Source organism: Micromys minutus, assembly GCF_963924665.1.
Source record: "Micromys minutus genome assembly, chromosome: 8".
NCBI classification, from domain to species: Eukaryota; Metazoa; Chordata; class Mammalia; order Rodentia; family Muridae; genus Micromys; species Micromys minutus.
Window position 1 is genome coordinate 19,680,591 of NC_137977.1, and position 24,216 is coordinate 19,704,806.

The 24,216-nt window shown below is 45.3% G+C and overlaps 2 protein-coding genes and 2 pseudogenes across 7 annotated transcripts in view; 1 reads left to right on the forward strand and 3 right to left on the reverse strand.

Annotated features, from left to right (window-relative positions):
* WDR33 (WD repeat domain 33) overlaps positions 1–11,914 on the forward strand; it is a 94,643-nt gene extending 82,729 nt beyond the window's left edge. For 3 of the 4 annotated variants that reach the window (XM_080920020.1, XM_080920019.1, XM_080920022.1), the window contains 5 exons: positions 2,309–2,747; positions 6,944–7,107; positions 7,202–7,297; positions 8,664–8,879; positions 11,046–11,914. In XM_080920020.1, the coding sequence (XP_080776146.1) occupies positions 2,309–2,747; positions 6,944–7,107; positions 7,202–7,297; positions 8,664–8,879; positions 11,046–11,275 (1,145 nt within the window). In that variant the 3' untranslated portion in view covers positions 11,276–11,914. The remainder of the gene's footprint in view (positions 1–2,308; positions 2,748–6,943; positions 7,108–7,201; positions 7,298–8,663; positions 8,880–11,045) is intronic. The other variant, XM_080920021.1, reaches the window with a different exon arrangement.
* Positions 11,915–13,320: 1,406 nt separating this feature from the next.
* SFT2D3 (SFT2 domain containing 3) lies at positions 13,321–16,029 on the reverse strand. The gene has a single exon (XM_080919816.1). It carries the CDS (start codon positions 15,311–15,313, stop codon positions 14,660–14,662), a length of 654 nt encoding a protein of 217 aa, XP_080775942.1. The 5' UTR covers positions 15,314–16,029; the 3' UTR covers positions 13,321–14,659.
* A 1,194-nt stretch (positions 16,030–17,223) lies between these two features.
* LOC308423757 (thymidylate synthase-like) lies at positions 17,224–18,140 on the reverse strand (annotated as a pseudogene). Its single transcript has one exon. The product of its transcript is annotated as a thymidylate synthase-like (transcript).
* A 3,358-nt stretch (positions 18,141–21,498) lies between these two features.
* Positions 21,499–22,430, reverse strand: LOC308423758 (metaxin-2-like; annotated as a pseudogene). Its single transcript has 2 exons — positions 22,012–22,430; positions 21,499–21,867 (listed from the first exon to the last, which is right to left on the reverse strand). The product of its transcript is annotated as a metaxin-2-like (transcript).
* Between the last annotated feature and the right edge of the window lie 1,786 nt (positions 22,431–24,216).

Consider the following 24,216-nt stretch of genomic DNA (forward strand, 5'->3'; position numbering starts at 1 on the left):
CACTAGGTCCTTCCATTACTGAATGACGTGGCCTCTCCTCTGCCACATTGCGTGTATCTCCACTTGTTCCTGCTCGTCTTGCTCTCTCCCCCTCTCCCTTTATCCTTCCTTCTGCCCACCCGTCCGGCTTCCTTTCCTCCCCTCTTTCTCCTAGGGACCAAAGGGAGAAGGGAGAGACATGCAAGTGGCCTACCATCCCCTCCTGGATTAGTTGCCACCACCACCACATCACCGTTTGTAGTGGTAGGTTTCTTTCCTTGGAAGAAAGTTGACAGGCTACTTTTAAACCGAGATGGTGAGATGAGTATCCGTAGGCTAACTCAGGCCAAGTGGAACATGTGTGGGTTCCTCCAGTTAGTTGTCACCAGGAGTTACACTAAGTTCAGGCGCCTACAGTTGGAGACGCAGCTGTCTTAGGTAGGGTTTCTAGTGCTGTGATAAAACATCATGACAAAAAGCAGCCTGGGAGGAAAGGGTTTCTTTTAGATTCCAGCTTATAAACCCATCTTCCAGGGAAGTCAGGGCAGGAACGTAGAGGCAGAATTTGATGCAGAGGCCATGAAGGAGTGCAGTGCTGCCTACTGGTCTGCTTTCCATTACTTGCTCAGCCTGCTTTCGCACACAGCCTAAGGACCACACCACCTACAGTGAACTGTGTCCTCCTGTATCAGCCATCAGTCAAGCACCACAGGCTGACCCCTCAGGCCACTCTATAGTGGGAACATTTTCTCAGTTGAGATTTCTTTTTTCAAAATGACTGTAGCTTGTGTCGAGTTGACACAGACAGCTGTAAGAACACCGAGTGTTGTTGAGGGGCTTGCCTACTAGGGAAGCAGATCCACAATATTTGCAACCTGCCTGAAGAAAACAGATAAATTCAAGTGCAGAGAGGCTTTCTGACATCACAGTTTTATGTTGAGATTCAACCCATGCGGAGAGGAGAAGAGGAGTTGAAGTGGCTGGGGAGATGAAAAGGGTGGAAGTCGGGGGCGGAATCAGCAGCAAAAGGCATGAGCTGGCTGAGCGGAGGGATGGGTTTAATTTTCAAATGTAGTTTTAAAAGCAAGAGTGTCCTTTTGTATTTAATTTCATTTTTAGTCATTATTTATGTACAGGCTAGGGGTTGTTTGGAGACAAGGCCTTGCTGTAAAGCAATGGCTGGCAGCCTTGAACTCTTGGTAATTTCTGGCCTGGTATCCCGAATGCTGAGATCACAGGCACCACCACAACCACACCTTGCTTTTGCCTCCCTTAAAAGTTGGTTTAAGTGTTGACACAGATTAGTTCTGTGTTTGCAGTGGCTGTAGTAGTTTGGCCAGTAGCTGCCAAAACAGTCCATTGGGTGGGGGTGAAATACACACACACACACACACACACACACAGATACTTTTTAAAAGTCTTGAAATTCTTGTCTGCATAAAAGTTGCTAATAATAGCATATCTGAGGCATTTCGTTTCTAGAAAGAGCAAAAAACCCCAAGGTTGAAGGCCAGCAGGACTCTGTCTCCTAGCAGTTTGTTAAAGGGACCCTTGGTTCTATGAACCTTATGGAAGAATCTGCTAAGAAGATTCCTAAAGTGTGGTGTGGCATAAAGCTTAACAGGCCAGGTGCTAACAGAGTAGATAGTGGGGTGGTAGCAGTGTAGACCTGGTGTCTACGGTGACTTTGTGGCCCTTATAGGAGCGGAGTGTGTGTGTGTGTGTGTGTGTGTGTGTGTGAGAGAGAGAGAGAGAGAGAGAGAGAGAGAGAGAGAGAGAGACAGAGACAGAGATCTATTTTTATTTTGACACAGAATCTCACTATACCCCGGGCTCCCTGAAACTTACTCTGTAGGCTGGTCTCAAACTCTTAACTCTAGGATCAAAGGCATGTGTCACTACATGTGGCTGTGGTGAGCTCTTGATAACACAGCCTCACAATTTACAACTTTGCAGCCTGTAGCCTGACTTCTCAGGTGTGTCTCTTGGGTATCAAACCAGAGGCCCTCATGAAGTCACAGCAGGAAAGACCATTGTCATTCATGTGTTTTGATTATGTTTTCAACATGTGTCTAAGAAGTGGACACTCCTTAGAGATTAGTGATTATCTTTAGGTAAAGTTACAAAGCTAAAAGTTACACCCCAAGACCCGTGGTTTCCCCATTATATGATGATGATGCTTTGGGATGTTTATCTTCTAAGTGTGCTGAGAACCCAGAAGGGAAGCATTATAGACCAAAGCCCACCCTGAAATTGACAGATGTAGTAGAGCAGGCCCGTACAGCAGGCGTCGTGGAAGCTGGACTAACAGCCGGTTTGTTTCTTGTAGGTGACTCTCGAGGCCCTCCCAACCATCACCTGGGCCCCATGTCAGAGAGGCGGCATGAACAGAGCGGTGGCCCTGAGCATGGTCCTGACAGGGGACCTTTCCGGGGTGGCCAGGACTGCAGAGGTCCTCCTGACAGGCGTGGCTCTCACCCTGATTTCCCTGACGACTTCAGCAGACCAGATGACTTCCATCCCGACAAGCGCTTTGGCCACCGGTTACGGGAATTTGAAGGACGAGGAGGACCCTTAGCACAAGAAGAGAAGTGGAGGCGAGGGGGCCCTGGGCCTCCCTTTCCACCTGATCACAGGGAATTCAATGAGGGGGATGGCCGGGGCGCAGCCCGAGGCCCTCCAGGGGCATGGGAAGGCCGCAGACCTGGAGATGAACGGTTCCCCCGGGATCCTGATGACCCACGGTTTCGAGGGCGCAGGGAAGAAAGGTAGGAAAGTGTATTTATTGCTGGGTTCTCTGCATTTTCCCTGTCCTCACTACAGAGATCTTTTCCCTTCTGCAGGGGAAAGTACTATATTGATTGAGCGCTACCTTCTGTGGTTAGCTTAGACTGGAAAGTTATGTCGTTTTTCTTTTGCATTTGAGGCCTCTTTTGAAAACTTCAAGTAGTTTTGCTATACTCTCATGCTGTTGTCCAGCCTATCCTCGAATTCCCCGTCCTTGTCTCTGCCTCCTGTGTGTGGAGTGTGCACATGTCTTGGATCTCATTATAGTATCCAGGCTCACTTTATTTAGCTGATAATATCTGAACCAGATACTATAATGGTAAATAAAGGCCTATAAAATAGGCTCAGATATCATGTAGTTGCCTAAAGGTCTTAACAAAGTCAGATCAAAATAAGCATCATCTTCCTTTTAAACTTAGGTCAGGCTTGAATTCCCAGTCCTGTGAATGGATACAGGAAGAGCAGAAGCAGCGTGAGGGAGAGGAGCAAAAGCTGTTGTGATTTAAATATTGAGCATAAGCAGGGAAGCTGTGGCCGAGTGTGTAAGAATTGGCTTCTGCAGTGTTTGTTGATTTCTTGATCACTGCAGTTATGCAGACCTCACATTTTGTGGTCCTCGTTTTTATTTTTGTCTACCCATGATAGATTTCAGCCTACACCTTTGTGCAGGCACACGTTTGTGCTGCTCTCTGAGCTTGCCTTCTCTCCACTTGGAACAGCACTGCAGACAGCTGTCACTCACTCTGAGAGCTTAGTGCTTCTTGTTTGTGGTTTGGGTGCTGGGTTTTTGGTTGTTTGTTTGAGACAGGGTTTCTCCGTGTAGCCCTGACTGTCCTGAAACTCATTCTGTAGACCAGGCTGACCTCAAACTCAGAGATCTGCCTGCCTCTGCCTCTGCCTCTGCCTCTGCCTCTGCCTCTGCCTCTGCCTCTGCCTCTGCCTCTGCCTCTGCCTCTGCCTCACGAGTGCAGGGATTAAAGGTGTGCCTGGCAGCTTTGTACATTTTACTATACTTTTAGGACAGTCTTGACTATGAGTTATATAGTCATCCCTGGTATATGAGGGAACTTATTTCAGAGGACCCTTAGACATAAAAGTCCTTCTGCAGATAGATAGTTCTTCGTATAAAGTGGCGTAGTATTTGCATATAACATACATACTTCCTACTATGTGCTTTTGAAACATCTCTATAGTACTTACAGTACTTCATACAATATAAATTTATGTAAGTAGTTGTTGTGTGTTGTATTTGTATGTGTGTTGTGTGTATGTGTAGTATATGTACATTTGTGTGTGGGTGCACGAGTATGTGGAGGTCAGGGGTTAAGTCAGATCTTTGTCAATCGCTTAGCTCTGTATTTTTGAGGTAGAGTCTCCTACTGAACCCACCACTCGTCAGTCTAGCTAGGCTGGCTGGCCAGCAACATCCTGCAGTCTTGTTGTGTCTGTGTCTCCAGATCTGAGGTTATAGACACATAGTGTTGTGCCCTGATGTTCACATGTGTGTTGGGGATCTGAACTCAGATCTTTATGCTTGTATGTCAGTCTCTTTACTGATTGAGCCATCCAACTGCTCCAGGAAGTTTTATGTTGTATTGTATCATGTGTTTGAGACAGGCTGTCAGCATGTATCCCAGGCTGGCCTAGAACTCACAGAGATCTACCAGCCTCTGCCTCACAAGTGCAGGGATTGAAAGTGCATGCCACCATGCCTATTCAGGAAGTAATGACGGCAATGAGCCAAGTCTGTATAAGGTGTTCAGTACAAGGTTGGAGAGATGGCTCAGTAGGTAAACTTTACAACCTGAGTTGGAGCCCTGGAATTCATGTAAGGAAACAACCCAGATGTGGTATGTGCGTATCTGTAATACCAGTACTCCTTTGGCAAGACTAGAGACAGAGACAGGGGGATCTCCTGAAATATGTGGGGGGGGGGGGCAGAAATAACAAGAAAGACCCTGTCTAAACAAGAGGGAAAGTTACTCCTTCAACTCCACATACACACTGTGGCTGGCATTCATATGCCTGTATACACCCTTTCCTCCACCTCCCAACTTCAGAAATCACTGATGCGTGCCATCATGTTTGGCTATTCTTATTTATGGCTTATATCACTTGCACACACATCGCTATCTTATTCTTTCCTTAGGATCTAGAGTGGTTGCTGTTAGACTGGGGAGGGATTTGGGAGGAATCAGTTCATTAAAAGATACCTTACCCTGCTCAGGCTCTCACAACAAACACTGGGCAGCTCGGAAACAGGCATTTATTTTCTACAGCTGCAGAGTCTGTTGGGGTTGGTTGATGGTGAGGCCCATTTCTCAGATTGCAGGTTACTGTATGTTTCCTCACGTGGGGTCATGTATGTCTGTGTGGGTATGAGTGGGGTAAGTGCTGGCGCTTTGCTCAGTTTCTCCTTCCTAATCTCATTCTCCTGGCTCCATCTCCATGTCCTCCAAGAGTATGGCATACCTGGCTGTACTATACGTGGCATATACCTTATATACCTTATATACCATACCACATAGGTATTAGAACTTCAACCAGGAATTTAGGGGGGGACACAGTCATTCCATACCAGTAAAGGCAAATAAGATTCTCTGTTTGTACATAGGGCATTAGTGGGCTAGTGTTTTGCGGAGGCTGTCCTGGCCCACTTATGCCTCTTATGCCGTTCTGCTCTGGCCCAGGTTTGCTGTGCTCAGAGTAAAATGCTTTAGTCGTGTCAGTGGAGACAAAGAAAGTAATTAAAAGTGAGCTAGAAGGAAAACCATGCAGACTTGCCCATGCTTGGCATCTTAGTGTTGTATTGCTCTGAAGACACCGTGACCAAAGCAATTCTTATAAAATAGAACATTTAATTGGGGACTTGTTTGAAATTTTAGAGGGTTAGTCCCTGATCATCATGGAGGGAAACAGGCTTGACACCATACTGGGAGGCCTGGAGGAAAAAGGGACAGAAACTGAGGCTGGGTCTGGTAAGGACACTTGAAACCCAAAAGCCCATGCCCAGTGACACACCTCCTTATCTTTCCCATACAGCTCCACTACTGGACACCAAGCATTCCAATGTGAACCTGCGGGGCCCATTCTGAGTCAGACAAACACACAGTCCCATTGCCTGCTTTCCGTAACACTCATGGCCAGTGGAGGTGCTTTCAGGCATTTACTAATAGCTCAGCTCTCTGCATGCTTCCTTGTAAACTCTGCCTTAGCCATAGTTTCAAGCAATTTAATCTGAGTTTCAAATATGTAAGGGAATGAAAATTGTTCTTTGGTCAAATCTTGAGGGTGGGCCTGTAAGCCAGCTGGGCCAGCATTCCTGTTAACCATAGGGGAAAAAACCAATGGAGTAGCATATGGCTGCTTGAGCTGCCCATATCGTAGAGGATAGACTGGAGTAAATATAGAGTACATGTCCCCAAAAGTGAGGACCAATGTCCTATTAGGGTTTTATTGCTGTGAAGAGATGCCATGGGCATGCAGCTCTAACAAAGGGAAACATTTAATTGGGGCTGGCTTAGAGTTTTAGTCCACTGTCATCATGGCAGGAAGCAGGGCAGCCCGGTGCTGGAGGAACTGAGAGTTCTACATCTTGACCCACAGGCAGCAAGGAGACTGTCCTATTAAGCATGGCTTGGAAATATATAAGACCTCAAAGCTTGCTTCCACAGTGAGACACTTCCTCCAACAAGGCCACACCTCCTAATAGCACTGCTTCCTTTGGGCATTCAAACATATGAGCTTTTTGAGGCCATAGCTATTCAAACTACCACAGTTAGTACCCCTTTTCCAAGTATGTATGTAAAAAAAAAAAGCTAGTCATCAAAAATATAGTTGAGTCAGGTGTAGTGACAAGAATACCTGTTCTAGTATAATAATTAGTGAGGAAGAAAGGAACAAAGTGACACATAGAAAGCTATTCCTGTAAGCCCAAGTACCTAAGTCTGCCATATTGTTACCTTCTTGTATGTTTTGGCATTGTAAAGTGGATTCTTGCAGAAGGATCTCTGAGTTCCCGGACAGCCAGGGCTATATAGACAAAACCAGATATATATATATATATCATGTCGGTTTTCTCCCCACGTACATTGTACATTCAAATTTCCTGTCAAGTTCTCTCCATACTTAAGGGTAATGTTTTCAAGAAGGTGGACATTCTGTTTTTTGTTTTCAGCTTTAGAAGAGGTGCTCCCCCAAGACACGAAGGCCGTGCTCCTCCAAGAGGAAGGGACAACTTTCCTGGTCCTGATGACTTTGGTCCAGAAGAGGTTTTTGATGCTTCTGATGAAGCAGCCCGAGGACGAGATCTCAGAGGTCGAGGCCGTGGCACCCCTCGAGGTGAGCAGTACTGAGAACAGCTGGTTTAAGAGGCAAGCAGCCTCAAGCACGGCTGGGCGGCCTGTGAGCACAGTTTGTTTGCTCCTCTGTATAGGGGGATCCAGGAAGTGCTTACTCCCCACTCCTGATGAGTTTCCTCGCTTTGAAGGAGGACGGAAGCCAGACTCCTGGGATGGAAACCGAGAGCCCGGTAAGGAAGGAGACATGCTTATGATTTGCTAGTTGACAGAGTACGGGCCCATCTCCAGGTTCTGTTTTCTAGTTTGACTCCATGGAGGCTGGTTGGCTTCCTGTCTAATTCATTGTTTTATCTCTATAGATTGAGTGGAGAAATAGGTAGGAGAATCCAGGTCTGGCTTTTAGTGGGTTTCAGGCTGTCCTTGAACTCAGAGATCTGTCTGCCTCTGCCTCCTGAGTGCTGGGATTAAAAGCATGCACCACCACTTCTGATTTTTTTGTTTGTTTGTTTGGTTTGGTTTTAAAGTAGGAGAGTAAAGGTATTTATGTTAAGTATAAAACAGTACCATTCTTGGAATAAGGAGACATCTCAATAATACACTTGCCACGTACATGTGAAGACTAAAGTTGAAACCTCAGCCATTCGTGGTACTGGCACCTGTAATTCAACACTGAAAAGGGAGAGAGGAGAATTCCTAGAGCTCACCAGTTCGTTGAGTCAAATGTATGCTTTTAGTTCAGCATGAGGCCCTGTCTTGTTAAAGATGTGAAGCCAGATGTGGTGGCACACACCTTCAACCTAGCACTTGGGAGGCAGAGGCAAGCAAATCCCTGTTAGGGCTACATAGTGAATCTTGGCTTGGGGAGTGGGGGAGAATTAAAAATATAGAAAGCTGAGGAAGACACTTTAGATTGACCTCGTGCTTCCAGACATTCCATCATATATACAAATAATGCCACTCTTGTCAGTAAATTTTTTTGTCATCTCTTTGGAAAATAATGATAAAAGAATTAAAATTTTCTTCATCTTAATTGATGACACCATAAACATTATTAGATGTATGTATGCATGTATGTATGTATGTTCGTTTGTGGGTATACATGTGTGCAGGTAGGTAGGTATGCATGGGTATAAAAACCTGAAACTGACTTTCTTTGGTGGCTGTCCCCTTATATTTTGAGTTAGGGTTCCTCATTTGAGTCAGAAGTCTAACTAGCCAGCTTGTCCCTGAGATCTTATGCACATCTAGGTTTTATGTGGTACTGGGTATCTGAACTCTGTTCTCATATTTGCACAGCAAGCACTTAACCCATTGAATCAACCCTCTACCCCTTTGCTCAATACTTTTAAAGACTGTGAGGATAACCCAAGTCTACAACCGAGAACACCTGCGTGCACCTGCCTCCTCTTATTCAGGGGGGAGTTTCTTTCTCTCACATCTGTGGTATGACTCACACCTCACCTGTTAAGTCAAGGTTCCTGCTTTCAGTTCTCAGGTTTGCTTTGAGCAGTGTCTCCAGCTGCTTTGGGGCTACACTGTTTCACTGAGGTGATACTTAGATCCTTAAAAGCATGGAACCTTCGGTTCTCATTTCAGGACCAGGTCATGAACACTTCCGTGATGCTCCTCGTCCTGATCATCCCCCTCACGATGGCCATTCTCCAGCTAGCAGAGAGCGCTCCTCCTCTCTCCAAGGCATGGACATGGCCTCCCTACCACCCCGAAAGCGCCCTTGGCATGATGGGTCTGGCACTTCTGAACACAGAGAGATGGAGACCCAAGGAGGCCCTTCAGAGGACCGAGGAAGCAAAGGTAAGGAGACATCAATCATAGTTTCAGAGCTGCTGACTAAGCCACATATGCCCTGAGTCCCCACAGCTGTTCACTCTGTCTCTGAGCTTAGTCGGGCAGAGTCACTACACTCTAAACGTAGTAGGAGTGTAGTTTGTCTGACCTTAGGACAGCTGGATGGAGCTGCAGACTTGACTCAGTAGGAGTTCCAGCTCCTTCCAGGAGTTCCTCGTTCAGGGTTTCTGCTCTGCCCTCTCTGCCTCTGTGCGCAGCTGGTCCCACTGGCAGTGTAGCGTCCAGCAGTGGCTCTTTGGAGCCTTCATGGCATCATCTCAGGAAAGAGCATTGCTTCTTCCCACCTTCTGTATTGCACTTTTTGGCCAAGGCCCAGGAGTAGCAGCCAGTAACTGCTGACTACAAGTCTGGCTTCAGGTTGGACTGGGCCTGTGTGTTATGCTGTGGATGCCCCATCTTGTTCATTTGCTTTTTATATATTTTTTTCCAGAAATGACGTGTGTATATGGTCTCCCCCTCTAGCTAAATGCATCACTGCTTAGTATGCTGTGGTCTGAGAGGAACTGATGGATGGACAGTCAGGATGCTCTGGCCAAGGACATGTGATTCATTGACGTTAAGCCAAGTTTACTGCTTGGCAAGTTCCCCTCACATCTTTATTTCCATTAGGTTCAACTTCCATTCAAACATAGTAGTGTTGAAAGAACATACTCTAGGGGATGAGCCAATCACATAATTTCACGAGAAAAAGTTGTCTATTCATTTATTTGCAGTGCTGGAAGTCAAACCCAGGATCTTGCTACACAGTAGGCAAAGCACTGTACCACTGAGCTCAAGAAAAAAATTATTCTTTGGTAATACAGTTTAAATACAATATATTTAAGGTCATTTCATTCCTAAATCAATCCCTCCCGCTCCCCAGGGCCCTCTCCCAACTTAATGTATCTTCTGGTTGTTTGTATAACACAGTGAGTTCAGTTCGAACTATCCAAATGTGCACGGTGTAGGGTGCCATCCCGAGGAACATGAGCAGGGCATACCACTGACAAGCCAACTCTCTCCCCAAAGAGCTCCTTTTACATTTTTTTCCCAATTGTATCTACTTGGAATGTTTGGATGTGGATGTCATGTGGGTTAGAGGACAGCTTGCCAGAGCTGGTTCTCTCCTGTCCTGCCCTGGGCATGGAACATGTGTTAAGTTTGGTGGCCAGTGCCTGCTGAACCACCTTACTGACCTAAGAAAGGTCTTAAGAGTTTTACTTATAGCTAAATGTTTGCTATCTTATGTGTGAAGCAAGTTATAGTAGATCTCTGAAAGCCAGTGTATTTTTGTTCTTTGAGAATATTTCACAACACTAAAGATGAAAAGAGGCTGAAGTGCCACAGTGGACCATAAACAGAACTTAATTGGAGCCTTTGTTGCTAATGTCTGCAGCAGCCTTCGTTGCTTCTAAAGTTAGCAGGTGCTTTTGAAATCTTCCCATAAAATTCTTTGGTAGCACAGAACAAAAACATGTCCAGTGTGCTGCAGGTTTCCTGGAGAATCCTACTATTGGCTGGCTTCTGGTCCTCTGGCAAAACAGCCCTGGGGTGTGTATGGCCCCCGGAGACACCATGAGCTAGGGATGAGGTCAGGAAGAGACAGAGGAATCCACACACTGAGGCGCTCCCTCCCAGACTCTAGATTAGGCACAAACCACACACAAACACTTGTTTTCAGAGCTCCTTTATTAATTGGGGAAGAAAAGTAAACCGTCTGATTTGCAGGTGTAATTTTTGAGAGGCAAAAGGGGAGGTCTGTGTTAGAATAGTCTATGGTGTGGTGGTTTGGGCATGTTAATTAGGTGAACCAAAGGAGGCTTTTAGTCACCTTGGTGGTCAGCTTCAGATGAAATGGCCAGACAAGAGAATGGACCTTGTCGACCAGCTTTAGCAATGTGACCTAATGGTTTTTAGCAAGGCGGGGAGAATGGGAGAAGGGCAAGGCCTGCTAGAGCCATGTGTGCCATGTTTGGGCCTGATAGAGCCCCATCAGCTCTAAAAGCCATTGCGTATCTCCTTAGGACCTCCTGGTAGTCCACTGTCATCAGGGAGAGAACGCTGTGCCAGGAATTACTGGGGAGCAGGCACTATGATACAGAAAGCCATTTCTTGAATCATGTTTTGTTTCAGGCCGAGGGGGCCCAGGACCTTCCCAGAGAGTGCCAAAATCTGGGCGTTCCAGCTCTTTGGACGGAGACCATCATGATGGATACCACAGAGATGAACCTTTTGGCGGCCCTCCAGGCAGCAGCTCATCTTCTCGAGGGGGCCGGAGTGGAAGTAACTGGGGTAGAGGGAGTAACATGAACTCTGGCCCTCCAAGGCGAGGCACTTCAAGAGGTAGTGGGAGGGGTCGGTAGGAGAGCCGAATAGCCCTAAGCCTCTCTGGATACTATTTAAGAAGTTCTTGTGGACTTACCACGTGAAGCAAAAACAAGCCTTTACCACTGTAGCCCTGAATGCTTCTTCTGGGGCAGCTGAGTTCTAGGAGCCCAGTGAGGTGCTCGGGACGAAAAGACTGATGCCGACTGACTCCCCAGGGTAGTTGGCGCCATTTTGTCTTGTGTCTCCTCATTGCTCTAACTCTCATGGTTGTGAAGATAAAAGCTGGAATCCTTTTTTTTTAAAGTGTCATGAGAAATGGAGCACCTCCACGAAGTTAAGTTCATGTCCAATTGGAAATTTATTTCTATATGTACAGTTTGTCAGAGAAAAAAACCTTGTTTTGTATGAATACAGAATGTGATTTACTCGAGTTAACAGAGGCACCGGTTATGCAGTGCTCACCTTAAGAGCTCATGGTTTCAGCGCATCTGACCTGGTGAGGGCGCACTTCCGACAGATGGTCATTTGTCAACTCTGCTTTTCACATAATTTTTATGTTTCTGTTGTCACACTGTTCTTGTCATGCAATAAGGATACTTTAAAATTGCTCTGACATAGTTCAAGAAGGCGCAAAACCTCAGACATGCTCTATGGGGTAGAAAATTACACTGAAGAAAAACTTGAATCTCCTGGGTCTTCAACTAGAGGTTCTCCCTTGATGCATCTCCATCCAATGGTCACTGAGAGATCTGGTGTAGACAACATAACATGGTGCATCTTATCACACAGTTCAAAGGAAGTGAAACACAGTATCTACACTGTGGAAAACAATATCTTTCCACATGCACTCTGAAGGGTTCTGGGTACAAGATGGAAGGTACCACAAAGTTCTCTGCTGTGACAAATTTCTTGCTTTTAAAAAAAAAAAAAAAATTAAAAGGCTGGTTTGGGAGGCAAAGGCAGAAGGCAGTTCTCTAAGTTCAAGGCCAGTCTAGTCTACAAATTGAGTTCTAAAACAGCCTGGGCTACACAGAGAAATCCTGTTTCAAAACCACCACCACACTCAAGAAGACACACATATACGTAGGACTTGGAGAGATGGCTCAGCAGTTATGAGCACATACAGGGACTGGAACTCAGCTCCAGCACCGATGATCAGGCAGCTCACATATACATATATAAAGAGAGATCGTCTCTTAAAAAAAAATACCCACGTATATCTGGGTATGCTGGCATACTTGTATAACGTAGCATTTGGGAGGTGGAGCTTGGAGGACCAGATGTCCAGTGCCATCCTTGACTGCATAGCAAGTTTCAGGGCAGCCTGGGCTTCCATTTTCCCCTTCCCCAACCTCCCACCACAAAGCTCAGGTTGAAAGTCAGGTTTTTCTTATGGGTGTTTTGCTCGAGTTTATGTCTGTTCTGTGCCTGGTATCTTTGGAGGCCAGCAGAGGGAATCAGTTTCCCTGGAGCCGGAGTAATAGGCAGGTGCTAGGAGTCAAATCCATGTCTCCTGGAAGAGCCGCCAATACTTCTAACCGCTGAGCTGCTTCTTGATTCCTGGCCACTGGTCTTTCTTAGAAAGCCTTTATAATCTCACTCCTAGAGCTACCTTCTCACTGCATTAGCAGCTTTTTGGCACATGAAGACAGGTTTACTTGGCTGAGCTGTGTTGGTGCTGGACATTGCTGGTGGCTTAAAGAAGATGCTGACACATTTGGACAGTGCACACACAGAAAGCTTCCCTAGCTCTGTATGTATGGAGTGAAGAAATGAGGATTATCTGGATGCTAGAACCTGAAGATTTCAGTGGATTTTAAGAATGAAAGTGTCGGCACTCACACCATTAGATGCTCTATTCCTCCTTACTTGAACTCCCTTGGTATAACATAGAAACACCTTAAAAATCTGAGCCCATGAAACTATTCAGGAATCCAGAGACCATCCAGGTCATGTTGAGAATTAGTTCATTTATAAATAAATACATTAAATATCTACATACAGCATTTTTAGCACTACTGTCAAAATATTGTGCTTAGAATTTCATAAAAATTATTTTAAAGTAATGGATTCTTGACAATGTTAGAAATAGAATTTTAATATCTTGAACATAGAGGCATAACAAGTGCACATCACTACAAAATAGCATTTCCTTTCTTGAAGGGAGGGGTAACTCCATTTACTGCCTGGAGAATATGGTGCAAGGATGACTAGTTGTCATGGAAACCTGTGAAGTCAGGATGCTGGCCAATATAGGACCACATCATGGGGGATGCATGACCTAACCTGTTAAGGCAACACTGGAGCAGCCTGGAACAGTTAACTTTCACACTGTACAAGCCAGTGCACAGATGTGGGTCTCAACCTCAGCTGACCTGTCCACCAGGTCAGATTACAAGCGAGCTTCTAGGGTACTTTGGATGTGCCAGTCTAGTGTGAGAACCACTGTGGTGACATTTTAAGCTGAATACCCTTTACTTTAGTGCACCAAGACTCATTACTGAGCTTGGCAATAATTTACAAAACGAGTTTTTGACAATAAAATTACAATAGACTTAAACGCTGATTCGCACCAGCACCACAAAAAACAAAACTACCTGCGAACCTAGAAGGAAATACAGCAATTATGCATGAAAAGCATTTTACACAACATTAGTATCAAACTGTAGGACTTTTAACAAGCAGCAATGTTAGGAATCATGAGAACTCGGCAAAATTTAGTTTATAACTATGGAAACTGCAGATGTAAATTTCCTATATCTCAGGATTCCTTAGCCTAGTTTTGCAGAAACCTTTGCAAATTTTGCCAGTCATACTAGATATTTGGCTTTTTGATCCAGAATATTGCTCTCCCAAGTAAATATTTACACTTAAATATTATAAAGCACCATATTTACTTCTTTACTGAAGAAAAAACCTGAGGTAGAATGTATTAACTAATCACTATTTTAAATCCAGAGGTTACATTTAGAGTTTAATCTGATAATCTGGATGGCTTTACAGTGAATAGGAATAAGAGCTGCAGCAGAACCGAAACCTGCTCTACCAAACATACCCCTGCATTTCTTTACATGACAAAAGGTAGAATGTAGTTCTTCAAAAAGCAGCTACGTCAGAAAGCTATTCGTTTCTTTTTGTTCCTCGCTAAAACTGACGTCCGTATAAAGCTACTTTAGTGCGAAAGCAGTTCATGATAGTGGTCTCCAGAACACTTAAATCACGTCTTATCGTGGCCAGTGCCGGTCCCAGAACCGCAGAACGGTGAAGCCAAAGGGTTTTAAACAGCCTGCGCATCAGTTCTTGACGCTGCTTCGCGCAGACTCCGCCGCACAGTTCAGTTGGTGCCTTGTCCTTTGTATCCTAGGGTACCGTGGAGGGTCCCTAGCCTGGCTGGTTCCTCTTCCTCGAGACTGGGACTGTCACACCGGGAGCGCGTTGGCTAGGCCGGTCCCACGTTTTAGGCGACCGAGCGCCAGGCGGAGCGCCGTCAAGCCGCCCCAGGGCAGGAGCCCTATCAGTGCATAGAATAGCGCGGCTACCTGTGCGCAAGCGCCGAGCGCTGTCAGCACCGTACTGCGCAGGACCAGCGCGGCGTAGAGCGTGGCGCCCAAGGCGGCTGCGTAGCACAGCGCGCTCCGCGAAGGCGTCTCCTCGCCGCGCAACAGGCGACCACAGGCCGGGCCGCCCCGCAGCAGTGCCGCGCTCGTCAGCGCCAGCACGGAGCCCAGCGACCAGAGGAGCGCGAACTTGCGCGCGCGCAGCAGCAGCACCGGGGCGTAGAGCGCCGCCAGGCCGAAACACAGCACGGCCAGCAGCAGACACAGGCCGCCCGCCGCCAGGCGCTGCCCGCGCGTCACGCTTGGGATGCACCGAGACCCAGCGGGCGGCGGCTCGGCAGGACTCCGTGGCCACGGCCATCGCAAGGCCGTGCTGCCTAGCCATGCCCCGGCAGCCTTGTCCCCGGCCGCAGGCTCCTCTGCTGTCCTCGAGCCCAGCAGCGGCTCTGAGTCTGCCGGCCTGCTCGCTTTACCCTGTGTCAGGTAGTCCTGCAACTGGCGGTGGAGATCCGCCATCTCGGACGGAGTGGCGTTAGAAACGGGGCGGACACTTCCGGGGTTTGGCACCCGCCACCGGAAGTAGCTCGATCCTATGGTTCGGTTGGTCAGCCTCGGCGGAAGGATGGTGTGCAAGGCTTGGCGGAAGTCCTGGAGTAGGCAGTACAGCTGTGTTGTGGATCCTGATCTTTGTGGGTTTAGTCACCGAGTAAATCCTGTCGACGTTGTAAGACACGAGAGTGGCTATAACAAAAGGATCTACTGACATCTACTGACATACGAATATTGACTGTCAGGTGTCTAACATTGCTAAAACTGCTAAACGAAGGACTCTGGGAAAAGGGTGAACTTTTTTTTTCTTTTCTCTGTTTCCTTTTTTTCTCTTCCTCCTTCTTTCAAGTGTCTACATGTCTACTGTTACCTCAAAATTCTAATGAAGAAGCTGGAGAGTTGGCTCGGTAGATAGGAGCACTTGTTGATCTTGCAGAGAATCCAGGTTTGGATCCCAGCATTCAGACGGCAGCTAACAACCTGCAACTGCGGTTTCAGGAAATCGGACGCCCTCGCGTATGGCACATGTACAGCATGCAGGCAGGTCACCCATATACATAAAAAATAAAGATAATCTAAAAACTCACGCCTACAGAGTTTAGCCTCCTCTGAAAGTGAAGCTGATAAAGGGCTAACTCCCATTCCCAACCAATTCTTCTGGTTTCCTTTTTTTTTTTTTTTTTTTTTTTACTACTTTTGTGTTTGGATATTAAAATTACACTTCTCCCTCATTTTTCCTCCCACCAAACACTCATATCAGTCTTTGATCTCTTTCAAATTCAAAAGCTCTTTTTTATTACTTGTTACATGCATATATGTATACACATACAGGTATGACCTGCTCAGACTGTATAATGTCACTTGTGTGTTTTCAGAGTAGGCCAAGATTGGTGTGCTTTCCCCTGGGGACGACTTTTTGTCCCACTCGGCATCCCTTAGCTGTCTGTGGTTCCTTGTGCAGATTATTTTGGCTGTGGGAGGCATGCAGGGGGAGCCATAGAGCATCGTGCAGGAGTTAATCTTGCACCATGTGGGTTTCTGGCTATTGCAGTCAGTCTTTAGACTTGGTAAGAAGCACCTTTACCCTCTGAGCCATCTTGCTGCTCCACTAAAAACCTTGAGCTACAGGTAACTAAGATGTGTAAAAGTTGCTTTTATTCACCTGATAGAATTGTCTCCAATGCTTACCACCTTTATCTACTAACCTAGGCCTAGTCCTGGAAGCTTCTAGCCTCTGTCCAATCTGACCTAGGCCAAGAATGTTTTCACATGGTTCCCTTTGATTTCTGGCTGGCTGATTTAAACTCCTCTCCAAGCTGACAGTTGACTCAGTCTGGCTTCTCTGAGCCTCTCCTGAATTGCCCAGCCTGTCCTCAAACATGTCCTCATCTTCTGGCTCCCTCTCATTCTCTGTGTCCACCTTGTTCTCTTTCAGTCTGTCTCTGTAAAACTCCCAATAAAATTGCCTACTCTCCTTTTCTCTCTGCACTGTTCTCGTAAATAGCTTATCTTTCCTCTTCTCGAGAGAGTTGGGCAATCTTTCTCTGATTTGTCACTTTGCCACCTAGACATCACTTTCTTTTTTTATATAGCATATAAAATGTTTATAAATGAACACTAACATATTTCAAGTTTAGAGAAGTAACATACTCTGAATTTCACCAGCCTTCTTATAGATACATATATGCCTGGGTTTTTCCAGATTGTATAATCTCAGCTTTAGTAAATATTGAAGGCAGATTCCCAACATCAGTGACATTTTAAACCTTGATCATTACAATTACAGATAGATCACCTTCTTCCTTAGAGAAACCTATACCCTGGTCATCAGGCTCAGACCCTGACGACAGGGGAGATTCACAGTACCACTGAACACTCTAAACAGCCATTTCCATTTTAATTGTCGGATGTGGATTACACCCTTCAATCTGAAAGTCTTTGAAATCATCGATTGTTTCAACTTTTCGAAGGATTTTGAGCTTTGGGAAAGGTTTTGGTTCTCGCTGTAGCTGGATTTTCAGTGGCTCGATATGATTCGGGTAAATATGTGCATCTCCCAAAGTCTGGACAAAGTCACCTGGCTGCAGGCCGGTGATGTGTGCAATCATGCAGGTGAGCAGAGCGTAGCTGGCAGTGTTGAAGGGCACTCCTGACCCATATCTCCGGACCTCTGGTAAAGCGGGCAAAACTTCTCCCCATTCACCACATAAAACTGACAGAGGGCATGGCAAGGAGGCAGTGCCATCAGGGGGAGATCTTTTGGGTTCCAGGCACACATGATGATTCTTCTGTCGTCAGGGTTGGTTTTGATGGTGTCAATTACTTTCTGCAGCTGGTCTACCCCCTGACCGAAGTAATCTGAATCCATATCTTTGTACTCTGCTCCAAAATGCCCCCACTAGAAACCATACACTGGGCCCAGGTCCCCTTCCTGCCGGGCAGAGAATCCCAAGCTGTCCAGAAAGGCTGGGGACCCATTGGCATCCCAGATCCTAACTCCCTTGGAGGACAGTTCTTTAACATTCGTGGATCCCTTGATAAACCACAGCAACTCCTCCAAAACACCCTTCCAAAATACTCGTTTGGTTGTGAGCAGAGGAAATTCATCTCTCAGGCTGTACCGTGCCTGCATCCCGAACACCGACAGGGTGCCAGTTCCAGTGCGGTCCTCCTTCCAGAAGCCGCGGCGCATAAAGTGCTCCACCTGCCTCAGGTACTGGAGCTCTCCGTGCTGCGGGGCTTCGGCGCCGGGCGGCTCAGCGCCAGCCCGCACCTCGGGGCCATCCTCCAGCATAACGGAGCAGCCTGGTGACAGTGCTAGACATCACTTTCAAACATGGTGCTTTCTTCTACAAACTGACCATATCTTCATTATTTGGGATTAAAGGTGTGTGCCTCCCAAGTGCCTGGATTAAATGTGTGTGCTAGGGCTGAACCACCCCACAGCTAGAGACAGGTGTTTTCAGTAAATAATACAGTCTTGGGGTTCACAGTGTGATCAAATATTCTGCAATAAGAATGCAGCAAATGAGCCAGGGTGGTGGCATCATAATTGTGGCACACACCTGTAAATCCGACACTCAGGCCAGAGCTTGTCAGCATCAGTCTCTTTATGAGATTTTATATATATTCTGAATGGTTTAGCTTACGTTAAGGGATGCGAATAGTCATTGCCAAGACAACAAATCAGGGTGTATCTTTGTCAGGAAAACAAAGCATTACAGTTTGGTGCAGAGCCTAACTGCAGTTTGTTGTGGGTGATATATAACCTACAAGTCTCCATTCCTTGTGTTCCCCACCACCTGTGTCAGACCTAACATTCTATTACATAAAGCTTGACTTAGCATCTTGACAGCAGATAAAATGTTTTTAAGACTATTAACTTGGCAAACCCCTAATTTTCCACTAACCAAAGAGCCAAGAGTTTTCAGATAGCATCCAAGGCCCAGAGTTCTACTCATCTTGTTATAATTTACCTACTTGAGGTACCCATCAGTGTCCTTGAAAAGTGACTTGATTTATGGCTTTATTTGTCCTGTTATTATACCAAGTATGAAATTGTTGCCCAAATCTGCATGGTCCCACCGTGACCACTCATGTTTGGTATCAGAATAAACTACATTCCTTATTCTTTGAGAGCAGTTTCTTTCACTAACAACATTCAGGGTATCAGGTCTGATGTTGAGATCCATTTGGACTTGAGTTTTGTGTAGGCTGAGAGCTGAGGATCTAGTTTCATTCTTTAACTGGGAGTTACCCAGTTTAGTCATTTGTTGAAGATGCTGTCTTTTCCCCAGTGTGTATTGCTGGCTTCCATTTCCAGCAACAGTGGGGTTTGTTGTGTGGGTCCTCAGTTCCATGCACTGGTCAGTGACTTTTTATGCCAGTACCAGGAGGAGTCTGACTGGCCATGCCTCCAGCGGGTTGTTGTTGTTTGGGATTCTTTTAGCTATCCTGGATCGTTTGTGTTTTCATAGGAAAGTTAAGATTTTTTTTCAGTTTTTGAAAATTTTTGTTGTGTATTGCCTTGAATTTACAGATTTATTTTGACGGACAGCCAGTTTGAAAAATATCTTGATTTATGACTTTTTTTCCTTCTGTTACTATATTCCTGGCCATGGTCGCTTCACAATATTAATTCTACCAATCCATGAACATGGGAGGCCAGTCCATTGTTTCTCTTCTTCACTGTCTTAATGTTTTTAGGTGTACAAGTCTTTCACTTCCTTGCTTAAATCTCTCTCTCTCTCTCTCTCTCTCTCTCTCTCTCTCTCTCTCACTCACTCACTCTCTCTCTCTCTCTCTCTCTCTCTCTCTCTCTCTCTCTCTCTCTCTCTCACACACACACACACACACACACACAGTGTAAGTGGAACTATCTTCCTGATTTAGTACTTGGTATGCTTGTCATTAGTGTACTGGAATGCTACTGGTTTTTGTGCTTTTTTGCATATCGCAATGCTTTGATGAACATGTTATTGGCTGTAAAAGATTTCCTGTGGAGTTTGTGGAGTCTCTCTCTCTCTTTAAGATTTATTTATTTATTATATGTAAGTACACTGTAGCTTCAGACACACCACAAGAGGGCATCAGATCTCATTACAGATGGTTGTGAGTCACCATGTGGCTCCTGAATTCAGGACCTCTGGAAGAGCAGCCAGTGCTCTTAACCACGGAGCCATCTCTCCAGCCCTGTGGAGGACTCTTCTCTATGGAATCTTATCTGCAAATGAAGGTACTTTGGCTTCTTCCTCTTCTGTCATCTCCTTCATTTGTCTTCTTACTCTAGCTAAGACTTTACCTATCGTATTGAAGAGGAGGCAAGAGAATGCGCGTCCTTGTCTTGTTCCTAATATTAGTGGAATGCCCCGAGTTTCCTGTTTAGCCAGATGCGGGCTGTAGGAACACTGGGTTGCCTTTATGATGTCAGGATATGCCAAAGAGTCTCTGGGACTTTCATCATGAAGGTGTTAGATTTGTCAAAGGCCTTTCTACATCTAATGGAATGACACATGTTTTCTGTCTCTTCGCCTGTTAGGTGGTGGATTGCATTTACTGACTACACATGTTGAACATGCCTGTATCTCTGGATGAAACTGAGTTAATTATGGTGGATGATTTTTGACTATTCTTGATTTTTTTTCTGCAAGTATTTTACTGAGGACTTTTGCATCCAAATTCATCAGAAATAATTGGACTATAATTTTTTTATTTATTTGTTGTTGGATCTTTGTCTGGTTTTATAACTTGGTAAAAAGAATCTGGAAGTGTCCCTTTTGTACTTTACACATACTTTGGGAGGTATTACTATTAATAGTTTGAAAGTCTGAATTTTGCACTGAATCCATCTGTCCATAGGATTCATAGTTGGAACATCTATCTTATCTGTCTGTCTGTCTGTCTGTCTGCCTCTATCTATCTGTCTGTCTGTCTGTCTGTCTGCCTCTATCTATCTATCTATCTATCTATCTATCTATCTATCTATCTATCTATCTATCTGTCTATATGTGTTTTCAAGACAGTTTCTCTGTGTAGCCCTGGCTGTCCTAGAACTCACTCTGTAGACCAGGCTGGCCTCCAACTCAGAGACATCTGCCTGCCTTTGCCTCCTGAGTGCTAGGATCAAAGGCCTGCACTGCCACTGCCTGAATGGGAGATTTTTTTGTAAAAGGATATTATTTATCTTATGTGTATAGGTTATTTTGCCTGAATGTACGTCTGTGCACCACCTGCATGCAATGCCCATGGAGACCAGAAGATGGCACAAGATTCCTTGGAATTAGAGTTACATATGGTTGTGTCTTCTAGGAACTAGGAGTTAAATTAAGACCTTTGGAAGAACAGCTGAGCCATCTCTCCAGTCACTAGTTAAGGAATTCTTTTTTTTTTTTTTTTTTCTCAGTTGCTTAAGGTTTATTTTTATATGCTCAAAAAGAAAGAAAAGTCAGGATATATTATATAATGCAACAATTTAAAATGAAGTAGTTGTACACAAACAACAAGACAAAGAACATGTATATGACATTATGCAATTTTTTGAGGTTTCAAAAAACAGTGATTTTGGTTTTGAGATCCTGCAGTTACTACCATATTGTTCAAGTAATCCATATTTCAAAAGTTAGCTCTGCAAAATAACTAATTTGCATACAACTCTAAGACAACCTGCCTTTACCCCGGTCTTCAAAATAGTGCTGTTCAATTTTTCTACAGAAAGCAAGGAGGTTGCTACAGTTTTTCACCTTCTCAGAAAGTTCATCACTGGTCACCTGTGTAGTAAGAATGGTGTACAAATGGCCAGAAACCAGAGCGTCGAGTTCAGTAGGCTGCTTATTGAAGAAGTAAGGTTGTGTTCCCAGTCTTTGGGAAAGGACTATATCTTCTAAGACCTGGTCCAGAGTCTTGTTACCCCATCCAATAGCTTTCATCTTACGTTTGACTTCCCATTGCTTCTGATAGGCCAAAATATGGTTCAGAGGCCAAGGATAAGGAGAGCCATACCCAGCAAGAGTGATCTCCCCTACGGTAGCTTCATCACACCACTGGAGATACAACTGTGCGGTCTCCCCTACGGTAGCTTCATCACACCACTGGAGATACAACTGTGCGGTCTCCCCTACGGTAGCTTCATCACACCACTGGAGATACAACTGTGCGGTCTCCCCTACGGTAGCTTCATCACACCACTGGAGATACAACTGTGCGGTCAGCAGCATATTGTTGACTAATTCCCTGTAAGCTTTCATTTCTGCTTTTTGGACCCATCACTAAGAGAATGGCCCTTGGCTTTAACAAATTGGACTATTGGGCCAGGTTCTGATACTGCCTGATTTCCCACATGAATAAAAGGTACTTTTCCAGATGGAGACATATATTCTGCATTTGCCCTACACACCACTTTGACAGGCAGATTGCACATCTGCAAAAGGGCCTGCACAGCAAGAAGAGATGCTGCATTGTCAGAAAGCAAAATTTGCTCCCCTCTCAGCTGCTGATATAAGGTAGCATTTTCAGGCCATGGTTCTGTAGCTGCGATCTGGGAGACGAAAGCTTCTGCCACCAGGGACTTGTCTGCCACCAGGGACATGAGGCCCTGTGTGCACCTGAGCTCCGAGGCCCTTGGCGCTCTCCCACGCGACCTCGGCGCCCCTCCTCCCCCCACCGCAGGTAAGGAGCTTCGCTGGGCCAACGCTCAGGCCTTCGGAGCTCACCTCAGCAGAGGCAGCCTGGCTCACAAGGTTACTGCCAGGCCAGCCGAGAGGAATTCTTAATTACTGGTTATGTCCCATTGAATGCCATGGGTCTTTTTAAACTATTTCATCTTGACTGAGCTTTGGTAGGCACTAATATGTCTAGAAATGAATTCTTTTAGACTTTTGAATTTGGTAGAAAATAGATTTTTAGAAACTCTTAATGATTTCCTGTCTTTCTCGGTGTTTGTTGCACTGTCTCCCCATCTGTCTCTAATTAATTTGGATTCTCTCTTTTAGTTAATTTTGCTAAAAGTTTGTGAATCTTCTTAATCCTTCAAAGAACCATCTGTGCTAGCTAATCTTGATTGTCAATGTGACTACATCTGGAATTAGCTTTTTAAAAAAGCAGCTGGGAACACCTGTTTTGTTGATTGGACAATTGAGGTAGGAAGACTCGCCCTAAATCTGCCACACCTTCTGGTGGCAGCCCCGATGAAAGGACATGGGAGAAGGAAGCTTTTGCCTTTCTGCCTTCATTTTCACAGGTAGTTCATCTTCCCTGGTGCAGAGTCATCCCTTTACTAGTATTAAAACCTACTTTTTGGGGCTGGAGAGATGGCTCATCAGCTAAGAGCACTGGCTGCTCTTCCAGAGGTCCCGAGTTCAATTCCCAGCAACCACATAGTGGCTCACAGCCATCTATAAAGAGATCTGATGCCCTCTTCTGGAACAAAGGCACACAATCAGATAGAGCACTTACATACATAAGGTAAAGAAATCTTTAAATAACAAACCTATTTCTTCAAGAGTCCATTGTGGCCTGAAGACCAGTTGAGACATCCAGCCTTGTGTCACTAGATTTTTGGACTTTCTTTAGAGACAGGTGGCCATTGTTGGAATAGCTGAACCACAGCCTGTAAACCTATCTAACAAACGTGTGTGTGTGTGTGTGTGTGTGTGTGTGTGGAGAACCCTGACCAATCAGTTCCCACCTTCAGTCCTGCTCTGTTCAGTGGCACTGGAGAATGAAAAACTCTCAGTTGTGTCTGAGGAGATTTGTTTGGAACAGAGGGTGGAAAATTTCATTCCTAAAAATGTTAATGATAACGAAAGACTGTTTGTTTTTGATAAGAGATTGAAGGGCTTTGGGAAGATGGTTTGGTTGGTAAAATGTTTGCTTTGGAAGCAAGAGGACCTAAGTTCCATCCCCCAAACCAGTTTCAAGGAGACGGGAACAGATAGGTCCTTCAGGTTTGCTACTCAGCTAGCTTATGCAGCTGAGCAGATACCAGGACACTGAGAACACACCTAAGAAAAAGTGTTGGACAGTGCCTAAACGGTCACATCTGAGGTTGTTCCCTGACCCTCACACACATGTACCCGTATGTATGTGTGAGCACACACACAAAAAGAGAACTTGATGCCTCCATAAATAGCAACAAGAAAAATGACAGAGCACTCAGAAATATGACAAATCTAGAAAAGAAGACAGTCTAGAAAGAACCTCACTGGGAGGCTGGAAGTCTGTGCATAAATGTTGGGCTTCACAAACACAGAAGCAATCACAGGACGTTATAGTTTTGGAAACACTTTTCAGTGCGTGGGGTTCTCTGGAGGAAGAGGATGGACAGAATAAATATATAGTAAGGGATTTATTAGTTGGATTACATGGTGTGGTCT